The sequence below is a fragment of the Stenella coeruleoalba genome (genome assembly GCF_951394435.1).
Source record: "Stenella coeruleoalba genome assembly, chromosome: 5".
Classification (NCBI taxonomy): domain Eukaryota; kingdom Metazoa; phylum Chordata; class Mammalia; order Artiodactyla; family Delphinidae; genus Stenella; species Stenella coeruleoalba.
The window spans coordinates 57379986-57398897 of NC_137150.1; the positions used below are offsets into that span (position 1 = coordinate 57379986).

The following is an 18912-nucleotide window of genomic DNA, read 5'->3' on the forward strand; positions in this document are numbered from 1 at the left end:
CTGCGGCCCCTCTTTGGGGTTTGAAACGCCACATGCCTTACCCACCCCGAGCAAGACCATTCTCGCACATCCCAGGAGGAGCTTAGTGGGAAAAGGGCGCCCGGCGCGCGTCGCTTCTCCCACTTCTTCCGTGCGGGAGGGAGGGCCGGGGTCGGGCGGGGGAAAGTTCCTTCGGCAGCCTCGCCTGGAGCAATTCTAGAGGGTGGAATCGCCCGCTTGTTTCGGGCGGGGCGGTCCCCCGCCCGGAAGGGACCCGCCGCGGCGCGGAGGTGCCTGCCAGGGGGCGGGCGGGCCGCCGGGCCACCCCCGGCACTCGAGGCCGGTGGTCCCGCCCAGGCCGGGTGTGCTGCGAGGCCAAGCCACCCGTTCCCCAGCCCCCACTCTCACCTAGTCACCTCCCCGCCCTCACGGCGGGCCCCTGAGGCGTGCGGCGCAGGCGCGGAGCGAGGCGGTGAGTGCGGCCGCCAAGCCTGGGTTGGGGGCCTGGCAGGCAGGGCATAGGGCGCGCGGGGAGGGAGTGGGGCTGGCCCGGCGGAGCGCCCGGGAGCGTGAGGGCTAGAGCGGCGCCGGCCGCCGCCGTGCGCCTGAGGGCAGGGCTGCGCGGCCCCTCCGACCGTGCTCGGGCGCCTTGTCCGCCGCCTCGGAGCTGCGCCTGGGCTGGCCGGGCGGGGCCCGAGGACTGGTGAGTGTGAGGGCGGAGCGGATCGGGCTCTGCACTGCTGCAGGGGCCGCGGGCGTGCGGCCGCAGCTTCCTGCGGGAGAGGGCAGGGAAGACCGGATGGCGTCTTTTAAACTGAAACCCTGCCTTCGTTTTCAGGCGGGATGGCGCTCCCCTCCCCCATCCCGAAGGCAGTTCCATTCCCTGTGGAGGATGCCTCCACCCTGGCTCGCCTCGGCCCCCCGCTGTTTTTTTCCGAAAGGTGCCTCCGGGGTCGGGACTTGGGAGTTTCCGCTAGTCGTCGGGGCCGGTGCGTGGCGCTGGGGTGGAGGCGGCTGGGTCTCGGTGGCTCCTGAGGGGCCCCTCCGGGCGTCTGGGCCCGGGACGCCCGTCGGTGCCACGCTGGCCCTCAAGCCCTGACGGGTGGCATCTTGACCCTCCGGCGGCGCGTCCCTTGACCGATCTTGTAGCCTCAATCTTCAGGCCTCGGTCCCGGCTATAAGTCTCCAGCCAGTATAGTGTAAGCCACTTGTTAGGGTGCTTATAACTCCTTTTGGTCTTGTTTTTCAGTAGAACCAAGGGACACGGGTGATTTGAGGCAGTTTATCTCTTAGCAAAGAGATAAAGCAAAGACTGACACTAAATTGGACATATAGTGTCGGTTCTAGTTCAAGTTTTCCTGTGGCATTTTTGTGTTTCATTTCTTTTAAAATCTGGAAAATATATACTTGTTTCAAAATGAAGGTGGAAAAGAACGTGCTTTTAAAACTCTTTAGAAGAAAACTAGCTTTTTATTGTAAGTGCTTGTCTTATGTTTATACCAATTAGAAAGAGAATATTTACGTTGCATGAAAGGCCTTAGAAAGTTTGAACTCTTTGATGTGAGTGCTGACTGCCTATTATCTGTAGTGTGTTTTGTACTTACACATTTTTATTGTTGAAAAAAATGACAGGTGGAAAGATGCTGATGAGTGTCTTGTAAGTTGCTTTTTAAAAAAAAATGCTTTGGATGGCATGATTTTCTTTCTGTAAACGTAAAATATTTGTGAATACCTTAGCATGAGAAAAATGTCTAGATGTGTATGCACCAAAATGTTAACATTGGTTTTTCTGGATAAATAGATTCTAAGTGATTCAATTCATTTTAATTTTTTTCTAATTTTACTGCAGTGACATATATTACATCTGTAGTTTGTTTTTAAGTGAGGAAGGGGAGTTGAGTTAAAAGGTGCATGTGCATGTTCAGAATCTTCCCAGTGAAAGGAGGACTAGTGAGCAAATGTGTATGTGACATACCTAAGTAAAAAAGCCAAACTTCTTCATCAGGGCAGTTATACATACAAAAGGCACTTAAAAACATTTGCTGAAATGAAGGATGGTTAGCATTTTTGGTCTTGAGTGGGCATTTTACCATCTTGGCTTAAAGGAGGTCTGGTGAGCATTTGGATATTGTTTAGCCCTAAGTAGGAGTCAAACAGTTCCTGATCAAGGTGATCCTATTCCTTCCACCTGACATCTGAATCCAGGCCAGCTTAACATTAATTCTAATGCCGTAGTTGGTTTCCTTTTCTTGTTTTTTTGAAAGAATTTGAAGTGTTTAACATGCTCGGCTGACAGTTTTCAGTGTTCTATCTGATACTTGTAGAACATTTAGAACATGAAGTATAAAGGTTTTAGCTGTGTAAATTCTGGAAGTGTACAAAAGGTATTAGGAATAAGTCTTGAGATTTTAGTTTATTACATAAATATGAAAACAGCTTTTCTTTTTTTTATTTTTTAATGCACTTGATGGGGGTGGGCTCAAGGAATGCTATTTGTGTTGTTAGGTGAGGCATTATATATATTGATACCATTTCTGTAAATCATGGTTGTCAATTTCTTTGGGTGATTCCCTTCCCCTCCTCCCAATTGGTGGCTGAGTAAGAACTGGAAGCAAGACGTAACTTTCTGGTATCAGTGATTAGAAATGAAGATTTACTCACACAGTTAGTTGCTCAAAACCCAGAAGTCAGAAGACATGCTTTTTCATCTCTGGTTCTACTACTTTGTTGACTTGACTTTGCCTGAGTTTGTTTCCTCATCAGTAATATTGGAGTGGATTTGATAGTAGCCCTTCTATGTACTTCACAGGATTGTTGTGAAGATCAAATAAAATAAGGAAAATTTGCAATAAACTCAGCAGCACTATAAGTGTAGTATAACAGCACATGTAGTGCTGATATACCCAGAACTTAGTGAAACAGCAAAAATAGTATGTTCACCTCAAGTTCCTTACCACTAGAAATGAGATGGTCTTAGTAATGATGCCAAGTTCTACCTGCTATATAGTATATCACCGTGGTGATAAGAAAAGCAGTTTATAAGCTGGTAGAGAAGACTTCATGATGCATTTTTTTCCCTGACATTCCTTACTTTCCCAGTGCTACAGTGGAAAGAACACTAATCTGAAATGGAGTAGGCAGTTCTGATTCTGACACTAAGCTATTACTTGAATTGGGGTGATCACTTTGTCTCCCTATTTGTTTCCACAACTAAAATAAAGGGATTGAAAGCATGGTCTTCAAAATCAGTTAGATCTTTGTTCAAATCCCAGCCCTGTCACTTATTAAGTATTCCCCTGACTTAAATCTATGCCTCAGTTTCGTCATCAGTAACAAAGGGTAAAGAATAGCGATTTTGAGAGTGTTGTGGATTTTGCAAATCATAGGGTTAAATAAAATAATGTACACAACAGCATGGTACATAATTGGTGCTCAAATGATCATTATTATACTTTATTAAATAATCTATAAGGATTTAAACAGTTTAAAGTCTAATTTGGAGTTGGCTTGCATTATATTGGCTTTCACTGTGGCTAAATAAATTAATGAGATTTATATTCCTATTTCGGTGTTAAGATACAACTATAGCTTTAGAAGATAAATTCATTTCAATGAAACGTGACACATTTACATATAGTCACATATTTATAGATTTACACAAGTTTTAGTACTTAATACAGTATGTTCAAAAGAATATTGTACTTGAGTTAATTCTGTATAGCTTTCTAGTTGACTAAGATCTGGTACCATTATATTCGTTTTTTAAAAAACTAATTTTATTTATTTATTGGGGCTGCATTTGGTCTTTGTTGTTGCACACAGGCTTTTTCTAGTTGCAGCGAATGGGGGCTACTCTTCGTTGCAGTGTGCCGGCTTCTCACTGCAGTGGCTTCTCTTGTTGTGGAGCATGGGCTCTAGGCGCACAGGCTTCAGTAGTTGTGGCACGCGGGCTCAGTAGTTATGGCTCGAGGGCTCAGCGCAGGCTCAGTAGTTGTGGCGCATGGGCTTAGTCGCTCCACAGCATGTGGTATCTTCCCGGACCAGGGCTCGAACCCATGTCCCCTGCATTGGCAGGCAGATTCTTAACCACTGTGCCACGAGGGAAGCCCACCATTGTATTCTTGTGTCTCAGAAATGAACTACATTTTTGCTCATAAGACTTTTGTCATGTTTTTTTCTACAGGCATTTTTTTTACCATCTGTGAAAACTTCCTGTAATTCATTTTTCCTCACTCCAGTATTAAGAATTATACCAAGTAAGTGGGATGTAGTAAAACTAATTAATCAATTCTATAACAGTCTGTCGGAATTTAATCATTCAGTGGCTGCCGTACTCTTGTTCTCGACGGAATGTTGAATGTGACCTCATAAGTCAGAAAAGGATTTTTTTCTTGAAAGTTATATTCTGAGCTTCTATACAATGAGTTTTGTTTTTTTTTGTTTTTTTTGTTTTTCCTGAAGCCAGGGCATCAATACAGATTTGTGACAGTATTTTTTTGAGGGAATCTATCTACCCGTGGCTTCAAAACTGCATCAAAATATTCCCAACTCTAAGAAATGTACCTGTAAAACCCTTAATTTGGTGCCATATGCACAATTTGTCTTTTATAAAAAATTAAGCATAAGGCTTATGTTATTATCCAGTTTTCACAATTACATCCACATTTGAAAAGGAGTTCTCAACCTCAGTAAGAAAGAAAACAGAACTTGGTGTCCTGCCTTTAAACTTGATCAGAAAAATAAATCCAAAATGTTAGCAGAAGGATTGTTTAACATTTCTCTTATGAAGTGGATTTTCATGTGGCACACATACTTCCTATTGCCAATAAATTATTTGGTTAGAAGAAAATTTTTTAACAGTTGTGACATATTTGTTAAATTTTTCCATTTTTAGATTAAAAAGATATGAATGAATATCCTAAAAAAAGAAAAAGGAAGACTTTACACCCTTCTCGTTATTCAGGTCAGTGTGTGATTAAATTATTTAAAAGTTAGGCCATGTATTCCCGTGCAGTTGTGTTTCCATCATTTTCTCATAAATGATCTATTTGATAAGAGTTAAATATCTGGGTCAACTTTTAGGTAAGAGTAAACTTTAAATAAATTCTCTGAATATATATTTCTCAATGTCTGCCATGTGCTAAGCACACATCAGAACTTTACAGACATTGTTTATTCCTCACAACTTCGTGGTTTATAGATATTTAAAATTCGATATCCAAGGTTACATACTTATACAGCATAATTGATATTTGCCTGTGTGATTCCCAAGCTTGTGCTTAAGGCACAGCAATAACCTTGGTGGAAGATATTTTGCATCATTGGGAAAATACTTTATCTTGTACATTATTTTCAGAAATATGAATTTCTTTTTGATTGTATAATTTTAGATCCTTTCTTTGAGGTTGGCTCTGCTGTCTTGGCAAATAAGATGTCTTTGGCCATCTGTAACAAATGCAACTCACATGCATATACTTGGGGCAGTTTCAGGTATACCTGTTAACCAACCCAACCTACACATTTTTCGTATCTGAGGAAATTAAGCCTGATTTACTGCTTACTGGCACTTCCCAGGCAAGAGTTGAAATGACTGTATTCAGGGCCCTAACTGGTCCTCAGACTTTCCCCTATGTGTTATGCTTTTCCTACAGTACATGGCAGATCTTCTTGGTAGTTAATTCAATGTTTTTTTTGGTTTGTTATTTTTGTTTTTGTTTTTTGCAATTAACATATATATTGCATATTTATATTTTGTGGGATTCTGACCAAGGCAATTGTATCTTTGTGTGCTTCAAAGTATTATATTTTAAATTGTATAATTTATGGTTCTTTCAAAGCTCAAAGTCAGTGTCAGATCTGAATTATAAAAACCTTGAGAATTGAGGGAAATATTAATACTTTATTACAAATACTATGAAATTTTATATATGTTGGATAAAGAGATTGCTGTCATTAAATGTATATATGTTCAGTATGCTTGAAATTTTTAAAATTTTGTTTTCAGATTCCTCTGGAATAAGCAGAATTGCAGATGGATTCAATGGCATTTTTTCTGATCATTGTTATAGTGTTTGTTCTATGAGACAACCAGACTTAAAATATTTTGACAACAAAGGTATATCTAAATTTTCCAAAATATTTTTCTTTAAGTTGCTTTTATAATTTTTCATTTCATTTTTGAAAATGTGGGTGAAAGTGATGATTTCAAAATGGGCAAGTGTTTAAACTTAAGAAAACAAAAGAGTTTTGTGTAAGAAAGTGAATTTTAATTTTTAACATTATTTCAGAGATATAAATCAAAAACAGATCCTCCTAAATCAATTTTAATCAGCTAGGAATCAGTGGCAAAGCAGGAATGACCCAGAGTTTGGACCATTTATGATGAAAGGTAAAGAATACTGTTACACACAGTTCTTCCACTCAGCTATACCTTTCAGTCTGGAGGGCTAATGGAAGGAAAGAACAGAGGGTGAAGGATTTGGTCATTTTCAATCTTGTATCTTCTATTGACTCCTCTTTTCTAGAGCATAAGATGAATAGTAACTTGCATTTGTTCTCTTCTTCCTCTGCAATAATCAAAACTCCCAGTTCCTGTGAGCTCCTATTATAGGCACAGATACATAAATTATTTAAAGAACATGCAGGGATTTCCCTGGTGCTTAGTGATTAAGACTCCGTGCTCCCAGTGCAGGGGGCCTGGGTTCAATCCCTGGTCAGGAAACTAGATCCCACATGCTGCAACTAAGAGACTGCATGCCGCAACTGAAAGATCCCACGTACTGCAACTAAGACCCAGTGCAGCCAAATAAATAAATATTTAAAAAAAAAAATAAAAATAAATAAATTTTAAGAAAAGAACATGCAGAGTCAGAGACATCAGTATGAACTCATGTTTGGCTTAATATAGACACAAATGGTTACATACAGAAACATTTATGGGTATATCTATATATACATGGCAGTGTACATGCACATATTATTTGCTGTGTTAGCTGAGGGGGCCTAGCAGAAATGACAGCCCAGTAGCAATGAGCACATCTAGTGTCCAGATCTTGGTTTCTAATACCATTTTCCAATAAAAGGAACAAGGGCTTCTTGGAGAAATGGCTGATTTAAGGGAGAGGAAACAAATCTGTACAGAAGAATTCCAAATGATTTATGTAGATACTCCTCACTCAAGGAGGTGGAGCATAACTTTCCACTCCTAAAGTATGGACTGCACTTAGCGACTTAATTCCAAGCATAGAGTATGGAAAGTAAAAGAGTGACTTTACATTGAAGAAACCTGATAAATACCCCGGTTATCAAGTTCAACGTCAACAGTGATAAACCAAGTTAATAGTATGTACTCTTGATATGATACAATAAAACTTGACAGTTTGCCTCTGTGTTTCCCTCCCAATAATCCATAATCCCAGTCTAATCATGGAAAAAAACCAAAGTTCATTAGTGGGACATCCTGCAAAATACCTTACCAGTCTCCTCAAATTGTCATGGTCTTCGAAAACAAAGGAAGTCTGAGAAACTACCACAGTTAACAGTAGCCTAGAGACATGACAACTAAATGGTATGTATCCTGATTGGGATCCTGGAACAGAAAAAGGACATTACGTAAACACCAAGGATATCTGGATGAAGTATGGACTTCAGTTAATAACAACTTACCAGTATTGGTCATTAATTGTAACAAATATTAATGTAAGATGTTAAGAGTGGAGAAACTGAATGGAGGATATATGGGAATTCTCTGTACTGTCTTTTTTTTTTTTTTTTTTTTTCCGTAAATCTGAAACTTCTAAACCATAAAGACCTGATGTTGAAGTGCAGTTTTCACTACTGGCTGGCATTTCAGCTTGTCCATGTTAACTTTAAAACACTGGGGCTTTAACAGATTGAAAGAGAAAAATCATATGATCATCTCAATAGGTGCAGAGAAAGCTTTTGACAAAATTCAACACCAATTTATGATAAAAACCCTCCAGAAAGTAGGCATAGAGGGAACTTACCTCAACATAATGAAGGCCATATATGACAAACCCACAGCCAACATCATCCTCAATGGTGAAAAACTGAAACCATTTCCACTAAGATCAGGAACAAGACAAGGTGGCCCACTCTCACCACTATTATTCAACATAGTTTTGGAAGTTTTAGCCACAGCAATCAGAGAAGAAAAAGAAATAAAAGGAATCCAAATTGGAAAAGAAGAAGTAAAGCTGTCACTGTTTGCAGATGACATGATACTATACATAGAGAATCCTAAAGATGCCACCAGAAAACTACTAGGACTAATCAATGAATTTGGTAAAGTAGCAGGATAAAAAATTAATGCACAGAAATCTCTTGCATTCCTATACACTAATGATGAAAAATCTGAAAGTGAAATTAAGAAAACACTCCCATTTACCATTGCAACAAATAGAATAAAATACCTAGGCATAAACCTAAGGAGACAAAAGACCTGTATGCAGAAAATTATAAGACACTGCTGAAAGAAATTAAAGATGATACAAATAGATGGAGAGATATACCATGTTCTTGGATTGGAAGAATCAACATTGTGAAAATGACTCTACTACCGAAAGCAATCTACAGATTCAATGCAATCCCTATCAAACTACCACTGGCATTTTTCACAGAACTAGAACAAAAAAATTCGCAATTTGTATGGAAACACAAAAGACCCCGAATAGCCAAAGCAATCTTGAGAAAGAAAAACGGAGCTGGAGGAATCAGGCTCCCGGACTTCGGACTATAATACAAAGCTACAGTAATCAAGACAGTATGTTACTGACACAAAAACAGAAATATAGATCAATGGAACAGGATAGAAAGCCCAGAGATAAACCCACGCACATATGGTCACCTTATCTTTGATAAAGGAGGCAAGAATATACAATGGAGAAAAGACAGCCTCTTCAATAAGTGGTGCTGGGAAAACTGGACAGCTACATTAAAAGAATGAAATTAGAACACTCCCTAACACCATACACAAAAATAAACTGAAAATGGATTAAAGACCTAAATGTAAGGCCAGACACTATCAAACTCTTAGAGGAAAACATAGGTAGAACACTATGACATAAATCACAGCAAGATCCTTTTTGACCCACCTCCTAGAGAAGGGGAAATAAAAACAAAAACGGGACCTAGCGAAACTTAAAAGCTTTTGCACAGCAAAGGAAACCATAAACAAGACGAAAAGACAACCCTCAGGATGGTAGAAAATATTTGCAAATGAAGCAACTGACAAAGGATTAATCTCCAAAATTTAAAAGCAGCTCATGCAGCTCAATATCAAAAAAACAACCCAATCCAAAAACGGGCAGAAGACCTAAATAGACATTTCTCCGAAGAAGATATACAGATTGCCAATGAACACATGAAAGAATACTCAACATTATTAATCATTAGAGAAATTCAAATCAAAACTACAATGAGATATCATCTCACACCAGTCAGAATGGCCATCATCAAAAAATGTACAAACAATAAATGCTGGAGAGGGTGTGGAGAAAAGGAAACCTTCTTGCACTGTTGGTGGGAATGTAAATTGATACAGCCACTGTGGAGAACAGTGTGGAGGTTCCTTAAAAAACTAAAAATAGAACTACCATATGACCCAGCAATCCCACTACCGGGCATATACCCTGAGAAAACCATAATTCAAAAGGGCACATGGGCTTCCCTGGTGGCGCAGTGGTTAAGAATCCGCCTGCCAATTCAGGAGACACGGGTTCGAGCCCTGGTCCGGGAAGATCCCACATGCCGTGGAGCACCTAAGCCCGTGCGCCACGACTACTGAGCCTGTGCCCTAGAGCCTTCGAGCCACAGCTACTGTAGCCCACACACCTAGAGCCCGTGCTCCGCAACAGAAGCCACCACAATGAGAACCCGCGTACAGCAATGAAGATCCAATGCAGCCATAAATAAATAAATAAATAAATAAGTCATGTGTACCCCAATGTTCATTGCAGCACTATTTACAGTAGCCAGGACATGGAAGCAACCTAAGTGTCCATCGACAGATGAATGGATAAAGAAGATGTGGCACATATATACAATGGAGTATTACTCAGCCATAAAAAGAAATGAAATTGAGTTATTTGTAGTGAGGTGGATGGACCTAGAGTCTGTCATACAGAGTGAAGTAAGTCAGAAAGAGAAAAACAAATACCGTATGCTAACACATATATATGGACTCTAAAAAGAAAAAAAAAATGGTATGAAGAACCTAGGGGAAGATGGGAGTAAAGACACAGACCTACTAGAGAATGGACTTGAGGGTATGGGGAGGGGAAAGGCTAAGCTGTGACAAAGTGAGAGAGTGGCATGGACATATATACACTACCAAACGTAAAATAGCTAGCGGGAAGCAGCCTCATAGCACAGGGAGATCAGCTCGGTGCTTTGTGACCACCTAGAGGGGTGGGATAGGGAGGGTGGGAGGGAGGGTGACGCAAGAGGGAAGAGATATGGGAACATATGTATATGTATAGCTAATTCACTGTATACAGCAGAAGCTAGCACACCATTGTAAAGCAATTATATTCCAATTAAAGTGTTAAAAAATAAACACACATTAGGGCTGAGCTGAGGGAATAAAGACTTACTCAGACTCAGTAATTTCAAGTTAAAATTCCTAAGTAACTTTAAAAAGTGTATTCTTGTCCAAATAGGGCATGGAAGCAAAAGTAGTTGCTTGTTTGGACAGATTTTCTGTGTATCTGTGGTACGCAGATAACAGAGCTTTTCATAGCTAAATTTAAGTCCTTAGTTCTGTTGGAATTCTAAATTATATTTAAAAACATTTGTGCTTTGTTTTATAATAATGTTTAATGCTTTTATATAAATAATAAATATTTTTCCAAATCCCTTTTCACAGATGATGATTCTGATACAGAGACATCAAATGACTTGCCAAAATTTACAGATGGAATCAAGGCCAGAAACAGAAATCAAAACTACCTGGTTCCCAGTCCTGTACTTAGAATTCTAGATCACACTGCCTTTTCTACAGGTAAGGGAAAGTAATTAATAGAATTTGCACATTTTGTATAGGTCAGTGAAAAAATAATAAGTAAAATAAATTTCTTTTTGCCAGTGACTTATTTAGTAGGTCTTATTTAGTAATAATAATAATAATAGCCTTGTTTTATTTAGAAAAATCTGCTGATATTGAAATTTGTGATGAAGAGTGCGACTCCCCTGAATCAGTCAACCAGCAAACTCAAGAGGAGAGCCCTATAGAAGTTCACACTGCTGAAGATGTTCCAATTGCTGCGGAAGTGCATGCAATTTCTGAAGATTATGATATAGAGACAGAAAACAATTCCTCTGAGAGTCTCCAAGACCAAACTGATGAAGAGCCACCAGCTAAACTTTGCAAAATTCTTGACAAGAGCCAAGCTTTTAATGTGACTGCCCAGCAGAAATGGCCTTTACTGAGAGCTAATAGCAGTGGCCTCTATAAATGTGAACTTTGTGAGTTCAACAGCAAATATTTTTCTGATTTAAAGCAGCATATGATCTTGAAGCATAAGCGTACTGATTCAAATGTCTGTCGAGTATGCAAAGAAAGTTTCTCTACCAACATGCTCCTGATCGAACATGCCAAACTGCATGAAGAGGATCCCTACATTTGTAAATACTGTGATTATAAGACAGTAATTTTTGAGAACCTCAGCCAGCACATTGCAGACACCCATTTTAGTGATCACCTTTATTGGTGTGAGCAGTGTGATGTACAGTTCTCCTCAAGCAGTGAACTCTACCTACATTTCCAGGAGCACAGCTGTGATGAACAGTACTTGTGTCAGTTCTGTGAACATGAAACGAATGATCCAGAAGACTTGCATAGCCATGTGGTAAATGAGCATGCATGTAAATTAATAGAGTTAAGTGATAAGTATAACAATGGAGAACATGGACAGTACAGCCTCTTAAGCAAAATTACATTTGACAAATGTAAAAACTTCTTTGTATGTCAAGTATGTGGGTTTCGGAGTAGACTTCATACAAATGTTAACAGGCATGTTGCTATTGAACATACTAAAATTTTTCCTCATGTTTGTGATGACTGTGGGAAAGGCTTTTCAAGCATGCTAGAATATTGCAAACATTTAAATTCACATTTATCTGAAGGGATTTATTTATGTCAATATTGTGAATATTCAACAGGACAGATTGAAGATCTTAAAATTCATCTAGATTTCAAGCATTCGGCTGATTTACCTCATAAATGTAGTGACTGCTTAATGAGGTTTGGAAATGAAAGGGAATTAATAAGTCACCTTCCAGTCCATGAGACAACTTGATTGTTCTCTTTAACTTCCATAATGTTGATGTAAAATAATAAATTTGACTTTTTTGCAGATGTTAAAATGGATGATTTTAAACACAACTTATGAGAACTGTCTTTAACAAGATCTTTTTAAATTTTTTTTCTTGGCATTGCTACCTTTTTCAGTATATAATTGTATCCTAAATGTGGTATTTTCAATGTATTGTAGTTGGTAGTTTTAACCGCTTTTGGTGACTATCGTCGTCTGGCATGTTCTCTGATTTCATAAATCGATAAGAAACAGATGTACTGAAGAAATTAGACTATAGTTTTCCTTCCGTAAACATAGGTGCTGTAAACTTTTTCTTCTTTAAACTCAAAACAAGATCAGTTTTTCATGTATGAAGTTGTTAAAGTACTGTACTACCAGAACTAAAGTGCAACATAATATGCACCTAAGTCCAGTGATACTCCCATTAATAAGATCCAGACCCTCCTTTTGCATTCCCCAACAATTATTATCCCCAAGGCAATCAGTGAACTCCCCATCTGTGTGATTCTTTCAGTGACACTAGGAGGCCAGCGTTATGGTAAGAAGGAGAGATCTGGTTTTCTTGGCAGTCTTTTTTTAATTCTCACTCTATTTTAACCCCATCTGTGTGCTAAATAATTTTAAATGGGGAGAAAGTGGTAAGGGGTTCGACAATAAAGTAACATTTCATAATTCATTTATAAATGAATAAACAGGTTATTTATAATCTGTTCACATTTCATTTAGAGTTATGCAACTGCAAAGTCATGCCCGAACTTCTGATATCAAATCATTTTCTGAGAAAACCCTCTGAAGTATTAAAATAGAAATAGGAAGATGTGGGAGATAGGGGTTGCTGTATGAAAATGTATAGATTACTTTTGATAGTGGTAAATCAATCTTCTATATTAGTTTCCTGTGGCTACCATAACAAATTATCACAAACTGAGTGGCTTAAACAATAGAAATTTATTGCCTCACAGTTCTAGAGGCTAGAAATTCAAAATTGAAATATTAGCATAGTTGATTCCTTCTGAGAGCTGTGAGAGAAGGATCTGTTCCCCGCTGCTCTCCTTGGCTTGTACGTGGCTATCTTCATGTTCACATCATCTTCTCCCTGAGTGCAAGTCTGTTTCCAACTTTGACCCTTTTACAAGGAACCAGCCAGTAATTGGATTAGGGCCCACCCTGATAACCTCATTTTAACTTGATAAAGACACTATACCCAAATAAGTTCATATTTTGATGTACTGGGGCCCAGGACTTCAACATATGAACTGAGGGGAGTGAGGGAGAGGCACAACTACAATTCAGTAACAGCTTTTTATAGTATCAAGGAGATAGCATTTTGTGCATCATTGACCTCAAATATAATAAACACTGTCACTAACTATATTGTCATTCAGAAATATTGATGTAGTTGAAAAGACTGATTTATGACCCACAGTGTTTTTTTTTACTTCAAGACCCATGGGAATTGAGTCTGTTTTGAGAATGGTGGCAGCAACAAGTTTTTCAAAACCAATCATTTTTATTTCCACCATTTTGTTATATATGCATACCTGTATTCCTAAAAACTACCATTCTATCTGATTATCACATTCCAGGTAGAGCTGTCTGATGTAAATATTTCTTAGAAGATTTAAAATTATAATGAAATTGTAAGAAAACATTAGAAACCATCTGGTCTACACCCTCTAGGTTTCTAAGTTTCTTACAGAAACAGAAACTTAGGGTTATTATTAGGCCAGGGTCCCAAAACCAGTTATAGCAGACAGGAGTGGAATCCAAGTTATTTGGCTTCCAGTGTAGTTATGTTTCCATTACACCATGTTACATAAAAATCTAAGATTTGTCCTTGGGATGTTTTTCATAACTACGTAACCTAGCCATTCAACTACCTTCTTGGTAATTCTGTCTATAATTTTTTAATATACATCCAGCTTCAGGAATTTGATTTTCAGGAAACAAACCTTAAATAAATAATGCCTGGGTTTTTTTTTTAATTGTGTATTTTACAGCTTTACTTTTGATCAGGTGTTAGTAATCAAATTAGAGATTGTAATGCAACTACTCCAGAGGTATTAAATCCAAGTTTTAGAACCATATAATTTAGTGCTTTTTTGCTGAATCTGCAGCTTGAGGCCACATCTCACTGACAGTTTGTCCAATAAAACCTTTTTGCTTTGACTCAGCTTTCAAATAAGCCTATGACTGACCATAAATTGCTGAGGTAGCAAGTCTATATTTTTAGCTAAATGAACTTCTTTGGAAAAACAAACCTACTTAAAAAGAAAATTTTCTAATTGCTTCTAGATTTTTTCTGTGCAAAGACAGACATTTCCACTGTACTCTTGTGACTCGAGAATACGTAACAGATGGTGATGTTTATTAGCACTACAATAGAATTCTTGGCAGTAGTGAACAGTAGTGATCTTTTTTTTTCATCTTCACTTTGCAGTTCATGTTATTTGAAAATGATTGTGTGGTACTCAAAAGCTTGTAAATTTGTAAATTTCCTGCTTGTGAACTTGCCAGTTTTACCATTTTAAATCACCTTTCTCATTCCTCTGAGTTTGTATCATCACATATTAACCAGTTTCTCTGTTTCACAGGGTCTGTAGCCTGTTAGGTGATTGCTGAATTATTGGCAGGTGTAGCCAGTAGTGTTTTGTTTTTCCCCAATAAACTAACACTATTCCTAGTTTTTAAATCTGATTTTCAAAGCATTGAATTACTTAATTCCTGGCAATTTGCAGTTAATCTTACTCAGCTTGTTCTCCCAGTCTTACCTTTTACAAGCAGGTTAATATACTCCCCAAACTTCTGTGATTAATTTTTGATGGAATTTTCATGACTTAAAAGCACTATAAGTGACATAAATTTGAAAAAGCTAATAAAAATCAAATAGCCATGGGAATTCCCTGCCAGTCCAGTGGTTAGGACTCCATGCGTCCACAGCAGGGGGCACGAGTGAGATCCCTGGTGGGGAACAAAGATGCCCCAAGACGTGCGGCACAGCCAAAAGAAAAAAATACGTATCAAATAGCCACAATCCTCTTGAGAAGCAGATTGGCTTAAAAGAATCAGTACTTTTTATTTAATTGAAAATAAATAGTTTAACTAACTGTAAATCCCAACAGAGAAGCAAATCTGGCTAGTTTTTCCCTACGATTAACAGTCTCATCCCTATAAATTAAAAATGAAGTTTTGAATATATATTCCTTTGTAACTCAAGTTCTGATGACTGAAGATAGAGTATCTACAAGAATTATTCATGGCATTGAGTTTATGGATTTACAAATATACCTTATATTGGTTTAGCTTTCCATAAATTAATCTCTTAAGACAACAGTCAAATCTAAGAGAAAGAAATGTGTATGTACACTTATGGTGTAAAATATAAATTCACAAAGCTAAAAGTCACATGTAATTTACATGTTTATTACATGAAGTTGTATGCTCAATTTGTAAGTTTAAAAAACAAAATATTAATAGTCTGTTAGTTGCTTGGAGTCTACTTCATACTAGTGATTTGAAAAATAATTTTCTATATAAAGATTTTTCCATATTAAAGCATCACCACAACTTCCTTGTTAAGTTCATTCTCCTTAGTAACCTTGGTATTAAACTGGTAACTACCTGAACCCAAAATAAATCACATTTATGAAAAGTAATTTCTTCACTGTAAAAAGAAACAATTTTCTCACATTGCTAAATAGGAATATTGTGTCATCTACTAGTCTTAATCCCATACTTTAAAAGGTATGACTATTTAGATACTTTTTTAGGGGGATTTTTGTTGTCACAACCTTTAAGTTTTTGTTTATTTTGAGTTTTAAATAGGCAAACAAATATGACCTGGATAATTTTTTTCTTGCTAAAAATATTGAGCTGAATGAATTACACATTGAAAAATTTAATGAAAAGTATGTTTTGAATAAAAAATGTTTTCTAGTTTTTAAATATCTTATCCAGATACTGTCCACTACTGAAAAACATTACAGTTGAAATCATTGATACTTTTGCCCTTATTCTTCAGAATAAGCTGAGATTAGGAATTGGAATCATACCAAAATAACACAGAAATGTAATTTCTGGTGGGTAGTGTTTTTTTGTTTTTGTTTTTTGTTTTTTGATCCTCTGCCTAAAGACCATTTACCATGATGTTTTGGATTTTAGTTGGCTGAAATCTGAGACTATTGAATTCTCTTTTCTTGCCTACCCTGCACATTTTATTTAGGGTTACCACTTCTCTGCTATAGCATTATGTTTTTTTAAAAAACATATTGCTCGAACTGTATTCTATGACTGATTACCCTCCTCTGTGCAACTCTTCCACACCTCATTTGGATTTTCAGAAAGTCTCAAAAGATTAAAATTTTCCCAATTAGCAAGGTGAGAGTGGATTTTTTTCCTTTAATTCTTCCTTCTCTGTATTCTCCAAACTGTTTAAAATAACTTAATCCTTTCATACCATATACCCACCACATCACTCGCTTCTATACCCTGTAAATATTTTATAAATTTCTGTCTAACAGCAGTGCTGAATTTAGAAATTTTTAAAGCATAATATCATGGCACTTTTTTTTTGCGGGGGGCGGGGCAGGGAGGAGGCTGTGCAGCTCTTGCAGAATCTTAGTTCCCCAACCGGGGATTGAGCACAGGGGATTGAGCACAGGCCACGGAGTAAAAGCACCAAGTCCTAACCACTGGACCGCCAGGAAATTCCCTCATGGCACTTCTTCCTTTATGGTTACAAGATTATGGTTAAGTGCCTTGTGGCACTGATCCAGTGTTCTTTAGTGAACAACTAAATTGCTGAAGTAGAGAAACTAACACAAAATGACAGTATGTTAGTTTAGGAGGAACCTCAGAAATCAGGAGGAACCTCAGAAATCATCTCCTCCAGACTCATAAAGCGCACAACATATAAAAATATATATAGTACATAGTTTTATTTTCATGGTTGTAAATTATATGTTGTGAAATGTAACATCAGATCTGATTCATGAATATTTTTACTTAAGACAGAACTTTTTTTTTTAAAGCAAACAGTTAAGGAAAAAGCATGAAGTAAATAATGATACATGGACACGGAAAAAATTGAGCAGGTGAAACATGAATGACTGAAGTTTGAGAATACAAAATTCTGATGTAAATTTCTTGTTTATAGCTTAGAAAAATGCTTCTCTAACATCATTAGACAAATGCTTTTTAAACTAGAATAAACAGGACTTTATAACTCTCTACCACTCTTCAAAGAATTTTCTATAGAAAAAGTGAAAATGTGCCCTATTTTTTCCATGGAATGTCATACCAGACAATTAAAGAGAGAAAATAATGTAATAGAGAGTACTGGACCATGGCATGTGACTTTGTTTTCTAGTCTCTGTTTGCTAACCATAAATTGTGTGACTAACCAAGGACAATGGATGTAATGTTACCAAATTTTTCTTGCAGCTCCTTAAAAACTTCTGTTTCACTACTAGTCAGTTTAACAAACAGCTATGGAATATCTCCTATCAAGCCATATGCACAGGGATACAAAGATAAACTATGGTTCTTGTCCTTAAAGAAATCTACTGTATAGGGCAGGAAACTCTCCTCTGTCACCTTTCTGAACTCGAATTCAGTTAAACATCAAGTTGAGTGCCTTCTGTGTTTCTAAGTATTCACTTTGTAGATAATGCTACCATAAACATTCTTGTATGTGTTAAGGTGTTTGTGGGTTTTTTTCTCTTTTTTCTGAGGGGGAGTGGGCTTTGTGTATATATTTTTTTGTATGCTTGTGATTAAATACCTCCAAAATATTATCCAGAATGGCTCAAGTTTACACGCCCATCAGCTGATCATGTTTCCCTACATCCTTATCGAAGGTTTTATACAACTTTTTAATTTTGGTAAATCTGAGGGGCCTAAAGTAGTATGTTACTATTGTTTGAATTTGCATTATTTGATTACTAAAAAGATTGAAAATATCTTAATATGCTTATGAGACATTTTGGTTTCTCATTTTGTGAAGTGCCTCTCCATAGCTTGCAGGACCTTGGTTTGCAGAACAGGGATTGGACCGGGGCCACGGCAGTGAAAGTGCTGAGTCCTAACTGCTGGACCGCCAAGGAATTCCCCTTTGTTCACTTTTCTATTGGGTTTTCTGGTTAATTTTCAGAAGTTCTTTAAAAATTTTAAATATTGGTTCTTAGTTGATATACACAGCAAAAAATAGATTCCCAGATTGCCATCCATCTGTTACTTACGTCTTTTGTTGAACAGAAATCGTTACATTGGGACTTCTCTGGCAGTCCAATGGTTAAGACTCCACGCTTTCAATGCAGGGGGCACAGGTTCAATCCCTGGTCGGGGAACTAAGATCCCACATGCTGCACGGTGAGGAAGGAAGGAAGGAAAGAAAAAGAGAGAAAGAAAGAGAAGAGAGAGAGAGAGGCGGGAGGGAGGAAGGGAGGGGGGAAAGATCTAATGTAGATAGATCCATCACATTTTACCTCACAGGATGTGCTTTCTACATTTTTTTTTTTTTTTTTTTTTTTTGCGGCACGTGGGCCTCTCACTGTTGTGGCCTCTCCCGTTGCGGAGCACAGGCTCCGGACGCGTAGGC

The 18912-nt window shown here is 37.9% G+C and overlaps 1 protein-coding gene across 3 annotated transcripts; it reads left to right on the forward strand.

Moving 5' to 3' along the window:
* The first annotated feature begins 259 nt into the window (after nucleotides 1–259).
* ZNF639 (zinc finger protein 639) lies at nucleotides 260–15684 on the forward strand. 3 transcript variants are annotated; one of them, XM_079922962.1, is made up of 6 exons: nucleotides 260–451; nucleotides 4163–4235; nucleotides 4874–4942; nucleotides 5984–6094; nucleotides 10865–10999; nucleotides 11143–15684. In XM_079922962.1, exons 3-6 carry the CDS (start codon nucleotides 4885–4887, stop codon nucleotides 12294–12296), a joined length of 1458 nt encoding a protein of 485 aa, XP_079779088.1. In that variant the 5' UTR covers nucleotides 260–451; nucleotides 4163–4235; nucleotides 4874–4884; the 3' UTR covers nucleotides 12297–15684. The 3 variants fall into 3 exon arrangements, with proteins under 3 accessions (XP_079779088.1, XP_079779090.1, XP_079779089.1); XM_079922963.1 differs by lacking the exon at nucleotides 260–451 and adding an exon at nucleotides 502–682; XM_079922964.1 differs by lacking the exon at nucleotides 4163–4235.
* The last annotated feature ends 3228 nt before the right edge of the window (nucleotides 15685–18912 follow it).

Excerpts from the sequence above, each read along its gene's own strand:
- ZNF639 (XM_079922962.1), top strand. The coding sequence starts at position 4,885 with ATGAATGAATATCCTAAAAAAAGAAAAAGGAAGACTTTACACCCTTCT. Across the intron at positions 4,943-5,983 it reads ACACCCTTCTCGTTATTCAG|ATTCCTCTGGAATAAGCAGA; the intron begins GTCAGTGTGTGA and ends TTTTGTTTTCAG. Across the intron at positions 11,000-11,142 it reads TCACACTGCCTTTTCTACAG|AAAAATCTGCTGATATTGAA; the intron begins GTAAGGGAAAGT and ends TGTTTTATTTAG.